This window comes from Bubalus kerabau, chromosome 22, assembly GCF_029407905.1.
Source record: "Bubalus kerabau isolate K-KA32 ecotype Philippines breed swamp buffalo chromosome 22, PCC_UOA_SB_1v2, whole genome shotgun sequence".
Classification (NCBI taxonomy): domain Eukaryota; kingdom Metazoa; phylum Chordata; class Mammalia; order Artiodactyla; family Bovidae; genus Bubalus; species Bubalus kerabau.
The window spans coordinates 33386564-33400028 of record NC_073645.1 but is presented as its reverse complement, the minus strand read 5'-3'; the positions used below and the strand labels follow the sequence as shown (position 1 = coordinate 33400028).

Sequence of the window (13465 nt, the reverse complement as noted above, 5' to 3'; positions counted from 1 at the left end):
CAGGTCTGACCCAAATCAAATCCCTTACGATTATACAGTAGAAGTAAGAAATAGATTTAAGGGACTAGATCTGATAGACAGTGCCTGATGAACTATGGATGGAGGTTCATGACACTGTACAGGAGGCAGGGATCAAGACCATCCCCAAGAAAAAGAAATGCAAAAAGGCAAAATGGCTGTCTGAGAAGGCCTTACAAATAGCTGTGAAAAGAAAAGAAGTGAACGCAAAGTAGAAAAGGAAAGACATAAGCATCTGAATGCAGAGTTCCAAAGAATAGCAAGGAGAGAGAAGAAAGCCTTCCTCAGTGATCAATGCAAAGAAACAGAGGAAAATAATAGAATGGGAAAGACTAGAGATCTCTTCAAGAAAATTAGAGATACCAAGGGAACACTTCATGCAAAGTGGGCACAATAAAGGACAGAAACAGTATGGACCTAACAGAAGCAAAAGATATTAAGACGAGGTGCCAAGAATACACAGAACTATACAATAAAGATCTTTACAACCCAGATAATCACGATGGTGTGATCACTCACCTAGAGCCAGACATCCTGGAGTGCAAACCAAGTGGGCCTTAGGAAACATCACTATGAACAAAGCTAGTGGAGGTGATGGAATTCCAGTTGAGCTATTTCAAATCCTAAAAGATAATGCTGTGAAAGTGCTGCACTGGATATGCCAGCAAATTTGGAAAACTCAGCAGTGGCCACAGGTTTGGAGAAGGTTAGTTCTCATTCCAATCCCAAAGAAAGGCAATGCCAAAGAAAGCTCAAACTACCACACAATTGTACTCATCTCACACGCTGGCAAAGTAATACTCAAAATTCTCCAAGCGAGGCTTCAACAGTACGTGAACCATGAACTTCCAGATGTTCAAGCTGGATTTAGAAAAGGCAGAGGAACCAGAGATCAAATTGCCAACATCTGTTGGATCACTGAAAAAGCAAGAGAGTTCCAGAAAAACATCTATTTCTGCTTTGTTGACTATGCCAAAGCCTTTGACTGTATGGATCACAACAAACTGGAAAACTCTTAGAGAGATGGGAATATGAGACCACCTGACCTGCCTCCTAAGAAATCTCTATGCAGGTCAAGAAACAACAGTTAGAATTGGACATGGAACAACAGACTGGTTCCAAATTGGGAAATGAGTACGTCAAGGCTGTATACTGTTATCCTGCTTATTTAACTTATGTGCAGAGTACATCATGAGAAATGCTGGACTGGATGAAGCACAAGCTGGAATCAAGATTGCTGGGAGAAATATCAATAACCTCAGATATGCAGATGACACCACCCTTATGGCAGAAAGCGAAGAGAAACTAAAGAGCCTCTTGATAAAAGTGATAAAGAGGAGAGTGAAAAAGTTGGCTTAAAACTCAACATTCAGAAAACGAAGATCATGGCGTCTGGTCTCATCACTTCATGGCAAACAGATGGGTAAACAGTGGCTGACTTTATTTTTGGGGGCTCCAAAATCACTGCAGATGGTGACTGAAGCCAAGAAATTAAGATACTTGCTCCTTGGAAGAAAAGTTATGACCAATCTAGATAGCATATTAAAAAGCAGAGACATTACCTTGCTAACAAAGGTCCATCTAGTCAAAGCTATGGTTTTTCCAGTAGTCATGTATGGATGTGAGAGTTGGACTATAAAGAAAGCTAAGGGCTAAAGAATTGAGCCTTTTGAACTGTGGTGTTGGAGAAGACTCTTGAGAGTCCCTTGAACAGCTAGGAGATCCAACCAGTCCATCCTAAAGGAAATCAGTCCTGAATATTCATTGGAAGCACTGATGCTGAAGCTGAAACTCCAACACTTTGGCCACCTGATGCATAGAACTGACTCATTTGAAAAGACCCTGATGCTGGGAACGACTGAAGGTGGGAGGAGAAGGGGACAACAGAAGATGAGATGGTTGGATGGCATCACTGACTCAATGGACATGAGTTTGAAGAGTTGGTAATGGACAGGGAGGCCTGGCGTGCTGCACTCCATGGGGTCACCAAGAGTCAGACAAGACTGAGCGACTGAACTGAACTGAAATGGTGGCTCAGTGATAAAGAATCTGCCTATCAAGGCAGGAGACACCGGTTCGATCCCTGGGTGGGGAAGATACCCTGGAAGGGGAAATGGCAACTGACTCCAGCATTCTTGCCTGAAAAAATCCCATGAACAGAGGAGTCTGGTGAGCCACAGAGTTGGACACGCCTGAGCACACATGCACATATTTTCTAACAGTAATTCAAAATGTCAAGTCACAAAGTCAAGGAAAGACTGAGGAGCTGATGCAGATTAAAGCAGATAACAGAAACATGACAACTAAATGCAATATATGATCTTATATTGAATCCTGAATTGTTTTCATCCAACTTTAAGGAGAACTGTATTTACATGTACAGCTCATAAGAGGAAAGTCCCCTCGGAATGCTAATCACTACTCATATTCATAAGAAATACCTTGGGTGCTACATCAAGATTGGTATACACTCTGGTGAAGAATGTTGATAAAGAAGGCTATTCAGGTGTGGGGGTAGGCAGTATATGGGAAATCTCAATACCTTACTCTCAATTTTGCTGTGAACCCAAAGATGCACTTTAAAAAACATCTAAAAATAAAGACTGGTACATAAACATACACTTATCTTTAAATATTTATATATAAATACATGTAAATATTATACATGAAATGCATGTAAGTATACATATTTAAGATTTTATGTTTTCAGTGACTTTTCTGATAAACTGACCATACCAATGGTGAAGACCTTGTAAGGTAAAAAGGTTCCTTCTAGGTGTGTGTATATATAAATAAATAAATATATATATTCTTACCCTACACCTGTCCTACACACTCCCTTCTCACCACTTCGATCATCTTCCAATCACCTATATATATATCCACAAGTATCACTTAAGAAAGCATTTTTCTCTCTTTCTAATTTTAAATAATTTACAATCTTTCTTATTCAAAGTAATGGTTTTATCTTCTACTTCAATTTTTAAGAAAATGCTAACTAAACATGCAGAGTGAATATTTAATTCACTTAGAAAGTGTTTATAAAATCACCAATGTGTTAACAAAATATATTCTGCAGTAAGTTATTACACTGATAGAATATTACATTATTACATAAAAATGGAAAACTTTTAAATTACTATAGTCATTTTAGATTTGTATGATATTACTTAAAGTTAAGTGTACAGTCCAAGTACATGTTACTGACTCATTAAAAATATATTTTAAAATATATTTAATCTATATGGACACTCACTGACATGGCAAAAAATCTTTAAAAAAAGAACTACCATATGTATAATATTAAACTGTCCTGGTCTTATCTAATTAAGTATCTGTCTTGTGTATTTTATGATAACTATTTACAAATAAAACTTAAAAGAAACAGATAAACCTGCACATGTTCACACTCAAAGATTTCACAAAGCAGCTATAAAAGTTCTTACATTATACTGCTCCAGATTTTTCTCTTTATTTGCCTCAGTGTCCTCCAAATCCTTATGTATAGCAGCAATCTGTCTTTTCTTGTCATTAATAGCTTGATCTAAAGACTTGAGTTCCTTTTTAATCCACTTATCCCTTTCTTCTTTTGATGTAAACTGGCTTCCTCGACCCTGCTTTGCATAAAGGTCCGTTCTCTCTTGGGTAGCTTGGGCCAATCTACACAAGACAGAAAAGAATGGATTGAAAAGGAGAACAGGAAATAACCAAGTTTAATTGCAATCAATACCTCAAGAGTACAGAGAGACAATAACCATTTTTGGAATTCCATACAAGAAGGAAAGGAGAATTCCCTGGTGGTCCAGTGATTAGGACTCTGTGCTCTCACTGCTGAGGGCCTGGGTTTGACAGTCAGGGAACTAAGACCCCACAAGCCACATGGGGAAAAAGGGAAAAAAAAAAAAAGGAATTAAGTATAAAAGCAACTGTTATCTAATAGTGCTTCTAGAACTAGCTCTATATAACATTAATTTAACTTCAAAATCACAGTGAAATTCAGGTAAAACAGCCCATCCTCTAAGGATTTAAGGTCCTTCCTGGTCTGGGTTAGTCAGTAAACCTAGACAAATCTAGCACCCTACCTCAGGGATTTTCAAAAATGCTCCAACTATATTTAACTATTTAAACATTTTCAACACCTTACAATGAAAGACATTATAAAAGTTAGAAGGCAAGAGAAAACACATAGAACATAAGGACAAATATTAACCCCCAAATAAAACAATACTATCAAACAGTAAGAAAAAAAAAAATCAGGAAAAAAATGGACAAAGGATATAAACAGGAAATTCATTAAAATGAACATATGAGGCATAAAAACACGATAATGTACTAGATTGTGAAGTCAGCAAACAATGGCAAGTCCAATCTACAGACAGAAACTAAAATGTCTAGATGCTAAAAGATGTCAAGTATGAAAAGAAGGTGGCAGAATGAACACACAGCAGGATACAATTTGGATAAACAAAAGAACAATCATCATTCATGTTTTTAAAAGTCCAAAATTTAGCTGTATTATTTATGGGCAAGTTACTGAACTTCCCAGAGTCTTAAATGTGTCAAACTTAGCGTGAGGATACTGTGGCTCACCAAGGGCCTATCCTCGGTGACATGCGTACACCAACACTGGCCCACAGTACTGGCTGTTACTTTGGAATGGGCATTTAACTTTTTGCCCTTAATTACTTTTTGCCTTTAATTACTAACTTCCTAACCTATAATTCTTTATACAATAAGGTTCTATAGAGGAACCATGTAGAAAATTAGTATTGGTGAAAAAAGTCCCAGACCTAGCAATTCCTCGCTCTTCTTTTTCTTTTACACTGTTGAATTTAGGTTCTGTTTCTGCCAGTTCTTTCTGCTTTTCTTCTATTTTTTCAAGCAGCTTCTGCCTTTCTTTTAATAAGCGTTTCTGTAAATAAAGCAAGATAAGTAAAAATGCAATCTGTTTAAAAACTTTTCTTATTTTTAAGTCTAGTGTAAGATATTTTCTCATGAAAAGAATTCATGAGAAAACGGATCCTGCAACATAAAACTAATTTTTAAATGTAAGTAACTGATAGTACTCAGTTGCAACTTGAATGCAAATTATTTTAATGTGCCAAATTTTTTTACCAAAATTCAAGCATGCACCCCTGTCACAGAAAGGACTGTCCTCTGCAGTTCCCACTCACCTGAACATTTATGTCTTTCATTTTCAGCATTTTAACTTACCCTCTGTTCACTATTGCCTGCCAATTCATCTTGTAAATCCTTGGCTTTAAGCTCCAATTTAGTTCTCTGCTTAATCTGTTCCTGTCTTTCAGCACTGAGCTGTTCCTTTTCTTCTTTCATAGCTGAAATTTTTGTTTTCAGTTCTCTAACTTGGCGCTCAATATCCTATTCAAAAAGTATCAGATAGAAACAAGTTAGACAACTAGAAATACAAAAGCAAAATCAGGACACCATTATTGGTTTGTCTTTTTCTCTTGTTTGAACTTTCCAATACTCAATCCCAGTGACACCACTACTTGAAGTTACCATTCCATAATTCTGGTACAGAAAGTTTAACTTACAAGTTACCCTAAGTCTAGTTTATAACCTTACCTCCATTTTATCTCTTGCATCTTGCTGAGCATCTCTTAATTGTCTAGATTTTTCTCCACTTGTCTCTCGCTTAGCAGAAAGCTGGAAAAAAAACCAAGCTATGATTTCTAACCCATTTTGGATTTGTTCAATATTTTATAACATCTAGTAAAAATCTTTAAATATCTGCTAAAACAAGCATTCACTTAAAAAAATTTCCCCCCCAAAATAACTGTATTGGTTTTAAATATAAAATGCCTAGTTTTCAGCATTACCTAAAACAAATTTTTGTACAAAATGTCAGCAATAATAATTACAAAATACACCTTAAAAAGCCAAGAAAGAAATTCGTGAAACCCTAAATGTTGTTTTCTTCTCATCCTGGTCTGCCTGACACCACCACCTAATTATATTTCAGATGCAACTACAGCAAGGACCACGTGGGTCATTTTCCTTGGAGTAAACTCAGAGTAAATTTGCTGAGTAATGAATTCACTAAGAAGTTTTAAAATTTTGAGGTCTGTATTTAAAAATCATTGAAAAGTATAAATATAGTATGAGTTTAATATATTCATAAAAATAAAATTAAACAAGTGGCAAAGGTAAGTATTTTACCTCATCAAGTTTAGCACGAGTCTCGTTAAGTTCCTGATTGTAAATGGTATATTCCAGGGCTCGTCTCATCTTATCCCACTTTTGATACTGAGCTAGTTCTTCCTTTTCTTCCTCTAAGGTATGTAATCTCTCTTCAATGTATTTTAACAACTCATTGATTTTTTCCCGTTTTCCCTCTTAAAAAAATGGGAGAAGGGTGAAGGAGTTGAATAAAATTTTTACGCAGTATCAATTCTCAAATATACTGTGTAAAACTTAATCTCAAGCACTTTAGCATTATTTCTTTGCTATTAGGTGGTAACCAAATTTAAGATACTAAAATGGCAATTAAAAGGCTTTATTATGTAAAGTATGAAAGAATAAACTTATACATGGTGACACTGATTCTTATATTACACATTTACAGGCCTTTGTTTAAGCTTCCTTTAAAAGTTAATGTGCCTCCCCATGACATTAGGGGAAAAAAACACAAAACCCTACTTAATATCACTGGTGTCACTGATTCTCAATTCTTATAACAGTATTATCTATATAGCTGCCATATACTGAATACTTACTATATTCCAATCATGGTGCAACTTTGCTCCTCTATTCACCACTACAAACTATAAAAAAGGACTTCACAGAGGGGAAAGCTTTGGACCAGAAAGGTCAAGTCTAAAGTTTCAATATCAGGTAACTATTATTTAGACTTTGAACGTAAGGCTCTCTGACTCTAAGCCATGAAAGGGCACAGCACTTGAAAGGCAAAATTGAGTTTCCATAATGAATGTACTAAAGAAGAATCCAAGTTCAAAGTTTAAGTTTTACATTTACTTGCTTGTGAATAAATTAAAAACCTAATGCCAACTGATATTTCAGCATTTTTTTTTTCCTGAGGAATACATCCAAATGTGTTATCCTCACTAATAATGAGAAAGACTTTAAAGGCACAAAGCAGCTGACCTAGAATGGTACTATTATCTCACAGTAACAATTCTTGATTTAAAGAGACAAACTTAGAATTCTCAAACCTTAAAGTGCCTAACACTAATTTTCTTTCCAATTAGTCTACAAGCAAATTATTATACAATAATAAATATTCCTGAGAATAGACAACTTCTCTCAAATATCATAACACAATGAAAAAGCAATACACAGAATAGAAGAAATAAGGCAGAATAACATTTATTTTACCCGTTTCCTTCATTAAAGATATGCTTTCTTCTTTTCGTTCATCATACACTCTAGTACCAGCTACTTCTCTTAATAGTTTTAGTCTCTGAGAATCTGGTGCTGTTGCCATCTGGTTAATCTAAAAATTTTAGAAAAATAATTATTTACAGAGCTAGATTGCTCTTTAAGAACTCTACCTTAAAAGGTATTCACATGCCAAGTTTTAAGTATGAGTTCACAATAGGAGAACAGCAATGAACAGAAAAGATCTTACCCTCAAGAAACCTACACTCTAGTGGGAAAAAAACCAGGAAGTATACATACCATTACACTATAAGTGCCATGAAGAAAAACAAAACAAAATAAGAAATTATAGCATAAAGAGTTAGGGTGACGGCAGCGCTCTTATAAAAGAGGCAGACAACATAGATGGCTTCTATGAAATGACCTATGAGCGGAAATTGAAATAATATAAAGGGACCTATGCTGCATGCACACAGGAAGTCTTAGGTAATTGCTTTCAAATCAGCCTCCTTGTAAAGAAATTTTTCATAAAGATAGTCTTTTCAAAAATCTCACTCTTGAAAGTGAAACACATATTCTTCCTAATTCCTTTTTCTGAATGCTAACTTTCCAACACATAGCTAAAAACGCCTCCAACATGAAATAAGAAGTGGACATTTTAAAAGGATTCTCCCCTAGTCCAAAACAGTACAACAGAAAACTATCAGGACACTGCAGGGTATGTTCTAAGAAAAATAAATTATTTTAGATATATATAGTTAAAACATATGAGCAAATAGTAGAACAATCAGCTAAAGTATATAACTCCTAAAAACTGTAAAAAATACAATTCGATTGAGAGAAAATAACATGTAGCATTATGGCAGATTTCTGGTAATGTAAACTTTCTAGTGTATTATACTAACAGAGTATTAATTTCAGAAAGTAACTTTTTTCAAATGTGATTTTTATAAAGTTTCTACAATACTCTTAACTTCTACAAACCAAAAGTATCTGCAGATCACTAAGAAAACATGATCCACTTAAATAATTCTGCTGAAATACTTTTATCCCACTATGCAATGGATCTATTTTACACTTTATGGCCACAAAAAAGGTATTATTAATACAAACTTCAGTGCAAAATCAGTCAATGAAAACAGAAGATAGTAAGGTCCATTATCACCCGAATTTAACCACTAGAATGAAATCAAATTCATCATTCAATGAATATAATCAGAAAACAAATTCCATTTAAAAAGATACACATTTTTTACCTTTCCTTGTTTAACAATATAATAAGGATTGCTTCGAGAAAAACCAGCACTTTCAAGGAGATTCATCACATCATTTTTCCTGTTGATAAACAATTAAAAATGTTTTCAAATATATAACAATCTAACAATAAGCAAAGAATACACTAACCCTTGAGTTAAGGGGCATGAAGAACTACAGAACAGTCATTAAATATAGTTTATATCAGCCTCAGGGAATCTTCTGATTCTTATGCTTGAGCTTTAAATAATAATTTGCTGAACACGAGGCAAAAGTACCTCATATATGCGCCAAGTAAAATACTTTTACTCTTATGTATAAAAATTATAAGCATAAAAATGCTTACGTGACCATTTTCTTGTCTAAGAAATACTGATCCTTTTTGGCACCGATAACTCTTCGAAGTGAAACTTCCTCTTTGTCGATCTAAGAAAAAAACATAAATGCTCAAACATAAATCTAACAGTAAATGTTTTGGAAACATTTCAGTTAATAGGGTCATTTTAGAGTCCGTCACCATAGCAAGTATTTTGAAACTTCAATTACCTCACTAAAGATATGCTGCTGCTGCTAAGGCACTTCAGTTGTGTCAGACTCTGTGAGACTCCATAGAAGGAAGCCCACCAAGTTCCCCTGTCCCTGGGATTCTCCAGGCAAGAAAACTGGAGTGGGTTGCCATTTCCTTCTCCAATGCACGAAAGTGAAAAGTGAAAGTGAAGTCGCTCAGTCGTGTCCGACTCTTCGAGACCCCATGGACTGCAGCCTACCAGGCTCCTTCGCCCATGGGATTTTCCCTGCAAGAGTACTAGAGTGGGTTGCCTTCTCCAAGAAAAATATGCTATGAATACTCAATTCTATGACAAAGACCTTTTTTTACAACAGCTTGCACATTCCCACTTGTTTACCAGAATATTCAAAACTTTAAGATAAAATTAGTATATAAGCTATAGCTATTTTAGTATAAACTAAATCATAAAAGACTTCCTGGGTAGCTAAAACAGTAAAGAATCTGCCTGCAGTGCAGGAAACCTGGGTTCAATCCCTGTGTTGGGAAGATCCCCTGGAGAAGGGCATGGCAACCCACTCCAATATTCCTGCCTGGAGAATTACATGGACAGAAGAGCCTGGAGGGCCACAGTCCAGGGACTCACAAAGAGTTGGACACAACTGAGTGACTAACACACACAAATCATAAAAGCCTAAGTACAGCTATAAATAAAAGTTTCAAAGCACGAGAAAAGTCAGCTGCATCAATAAAATTCTCCACATTATTACTGAAAAGAAAAAAACAGTTACTCACCGGTAACCGGTTGTCTGAATTGTCAAAAATAATCTCCACAAAAGCAGAAATAACACGAGGACCAGTACCCTCCTAAAACACAAGAAAAAATTAATGTCATTTAAGTGGTAATTTTATATTCTTTAAATACTTTTAAAGTTTAGTGCAGGTAACAAGCCTGAATCCATGCAGGAAAATTTCTATCAGATGAGAATATCACAGCAATCCAGTCTATGCCCCAACCACTAATGCCAAAGAAGCTGAAGTTATATGATTCTACGAAGACCTACAAGACCTTCTGGAACTAATACCCAAAAAATGAGGTCCTTTTCATTATGGGGGTCTGGAATGCAAAAGAAAGAAGTCAGGAGATACCTGAAGTAACAGACAAGTTTGGCCTTGGGAGTACATAATGAAGCTGGGCAAAGGCTAACTGAGTTTTGCTAAGAGAACACACTGGTCATAGCAAACACTCTTTTCCAATAACACAAGAGAAGACTCTACACATGGACATCACCAGATGGTCAATATAGAAATCAGATGGATTATATTTTTTGTAACAGAAGATGGAGAAGCTCTATACAGTCAGCAAAAACAAGACTGGGAGCTGACCATGGCTCAGATCATAATTCCTTATTAAAAATTCAGACTTAAATTGACTAAAGTAGGGAAAACCACCAGACCATCCAGGTCTGACCTACATCAAATCCCTTAGGATTATACAGTGGAAGTGACAAATAGATTCAAGGGATCAGATTTGATAGACAGAGTGCCTTAAGAACTATGGATGGAGGTTCATGACATTGTATAGGAGGCAATGATCAAGACCATCCCCAAGAAGAAGAAATACAAAAAGGCAAAAAGGTTGTCTGAGGAGGCCTTACAAATAGCTGTGAAAAGACAAGAAGCGAAAGGCAAAGGAGAAAAGGAAAGATATACCCATCTGAAGGCAGGGTTCTAAAGAATAGCAAGGAGGTAAGAAAGTCTTCCTAAGTGATCAATGCAAAGACATAGGGGAAAACAATAGAATGGGAAAGACTAGAGAACTCTTCAAGAAAATTAGAGATACCAAGGGAACTTTTCATGCAAAGATGGGCACAATAAAGGACAGAAATGGTATGGATCTAACAGAAGCAGAAGATATTAAGAGGTGGCAAGAATACACAAAAGAACTATACAAAAAAGATTTTCATGATCCAGATAACCACGATGGTGTGATCACCTACCGAGAGCCAGACATCCTGGAGTGTGAACTCAAGTGGGCCTTAGGAAGCATCACTATGAACAAAGCTAGTGGAGGTGATAGAATTCCAGCTGAGCTATTTCAAATCCTAAAAGATGATGCTGTGAAAGTGCTGCACTGGATATGCCAGCAAATTTGGAAAACTCAGCAGTGGCCACAGGACTAGAAAAGGTCAGTTTTCATTTAATCCCAAAGAAAGGCAATGGCAAAGAATATTCAAACTACCGCACAACTGCACTCATCTCACACGCTAGCAAAGTAGTGCTCAAAATTCTCCAAGCAAGGCTTCAACAGTATGTGAACCATGAACTTCCAGATGTTCAAGCTGGATTTAGAAAAGGCAGAGGAATCAGAGATCATACTGCCAAAGTCCACTGGATCATAGAAAAAGCAAGAGAGCTCCAGAAAAACACCTACTTCTGCTTTATTCATTACGCCAAAGCCTTTGACTGCATGGATCACAACAAACTGTGGAAAATTCTTAAAGAGATGGGAAATAACAGACCACCTGACCTGCCTCCTGAGGAATCTGTATGCATGTCAGAAGCAACAGTTAGAACCGGACATGGAACAACAGACTGGTTCCAAATCGGGAAAGTCAAGGCTGTATATTGTCACCCTGCTTATTTAACTTACGTGCAGAGTACATCATGCAAAATGCCAGACTGGATGAAGCACAAGCTGGAATCAAGATTGCCGGGAGAAATATCAATAACCTCAGATACGTGATGATACCAACTTTATGGCAGAAAGCGAAGAAGAACTAAAGAGCCTCTTGATGAAAGTGAAAGAGGCTTAAAAGTCAACAGTCAAAAAATGAAGATCATGGCATCTGGTCCCATCACATCATAGCAAATAGATGGGGAAACAATGGAAACAGTGACAGACTTTATTTTCTTGGGCTCCAAAATCACTGCAGATGGTGACTGCAGCCATGAAATTAAAAGATGCTGCTCCTTGGAAGAAAAGCTGTGACTAACCTAAACAGCATATTACACTACTTTGCTAACAAAGGTCCATCTAGTCAAAGCTATGGTTTTTCCAGTAGTCATGTATGGATGTGAGAGTTGGACTATAAAGAAAGCTGAGCACTGAAGAATTGATGCTTTTGAACTGTGGAGTTGGAGGAAGACTCTCAAGAGTCCCTTGGACTGCAAGGATATCAAACCAGTCAATCCTATAAGAAATCAGTCCTGAATATTCATTGGAAGGACTGATACTGAAGCTGAAGTGCCAATACTCTGGCCACCTGATGTGAACAACTGACTCTTTAGAGAAGACCCTGATGCTGGGCAAGACTGAAAGCAGGAGGGGACGACAGAGGATGAGATGGTTGGATGGCATCACGATCTCGATGGACTTGAGTTTGAGCAAGTTCCGGGAGTTGATGATGGACAGGGAAGGCTGGCGTGCTGCATTCCATGCGGTTGCAAAGAGTTGGACATGACTGAGCGACTGAACTGTACTGAGAAAATCCTCTTGCCAAAGCAGCAGACACCGGATTAGGATAACAATACTCAACCACAGAGCTTTTTTCTTCTCCTCCAAATAGACTTTGACTGTGAATTTTAAACATGAGAACTATGCAAAAGATGTCAAAGTTAGATGTACATAGGTTTTATTCTACATACCACTTCATTTGAGCACAAGACCCCATAGCCACCCAATTTTACCTATTTGCTAATACATAAAACTTAGAGGCTTTTCTCTTATAGATTCATCTTAATGTTAGAAAGGAACCCTAACAAAGCATATAATTACTGGAACTGTCTTTTTAAACATTTGAGATATTCTGTATAATTTTAAATCTGCTATGAAAACATATACATTTAACACGTCACATTTTGATCAATTTGTGACCCAGCTACTTACCATGCCCAGATAATTTCTAGACTGTGAAAACTGTTATGAAGTAGTTCAATACAATAAAGAATAACACCTAAAGAAACTATTTTAATGCTAATCTGGGAAACCTAAACAGAGACTTGCTTTTAGGGAATCAATCCTGATTACCAGACTGAAAATTCAAATAAAAAAAAATTAAAATTAAAATTTAAGAGTGGGAGGAAGAAATTCCTTGCCAGTCCAGTGGTTAGGACTGGGTGCTTTCACTACCGTGGCCTTGGTTCAATCCCTGGTTGAGGAATTAAGATCCCGCAAGCCACGTGGCTCAACCAGAAAAAAAAAAGAGTGGGCAGGAGTAGTGGGGGTTGGGGATGATGGTTAGAAAAGAACTTTAAGTCTAGAGATATTGTGTAGATACACTGAAGAATCTTGCTTTCTGGTCTTAAAAGTAATTATAAGCTATACTT

The 13465-nt window shown here is 36.6% G+C and overlaps 1 protein-coding gene and 1 long non-coding RNA gene across 2 annotated transcripts in view; one reads left to right on the top strand and one right to left on the bottom strand.

Annotated features, from left to right (window-relative positions):
- Nucleotides 1-13465, bottom strand: part of SMC3 (structural maintenance of chromosomes 3) — a 38189-nt gene that overhangs the window by 15183 nt on the left and 9541 nt on the right. Inside the window, exons 5-13 of the mRNA XM_055561019.1 lie at nt 9932-10003; nt 8978-9057; nt 8634-8712; nt 7375-7492; nt 6199-6374; nt 5605-5685; nt 5233-5397; nt 4809-4930; nt 3465-3678 (exon numbers count right to left, since the gene is read on the bottom strand). Of these exons, the coding sequence (XP_055416994.1) occupies nt 3465-3678; nt 4809-4930; nt 5233-5397; nt 5605-5685; nt 6199-6374; nt 7375-7492; nt 8634-8712; nt 8978-9057; nt 9932-10003 (1107 nt within the window). The remainder of the gene's footprint in view (nt 1-3464; nt 3679-4808; nt 4931-5232; nt 5398-5604; nt 5686-6198; nt 6375-7374; nt 7493-8633; nt 8713-8977; nt 9058-9931; nt 10004-13465) is intronic.
- LOC129637045 (uncharacterized) overlaps nt 1-13465 on the top strand; it is a 46679-nt gene that overhangs the window by 25355 nt on the left and 7859 nt on the right. The gene's annotated exons all lie outside the window — the stretch shown is intronic.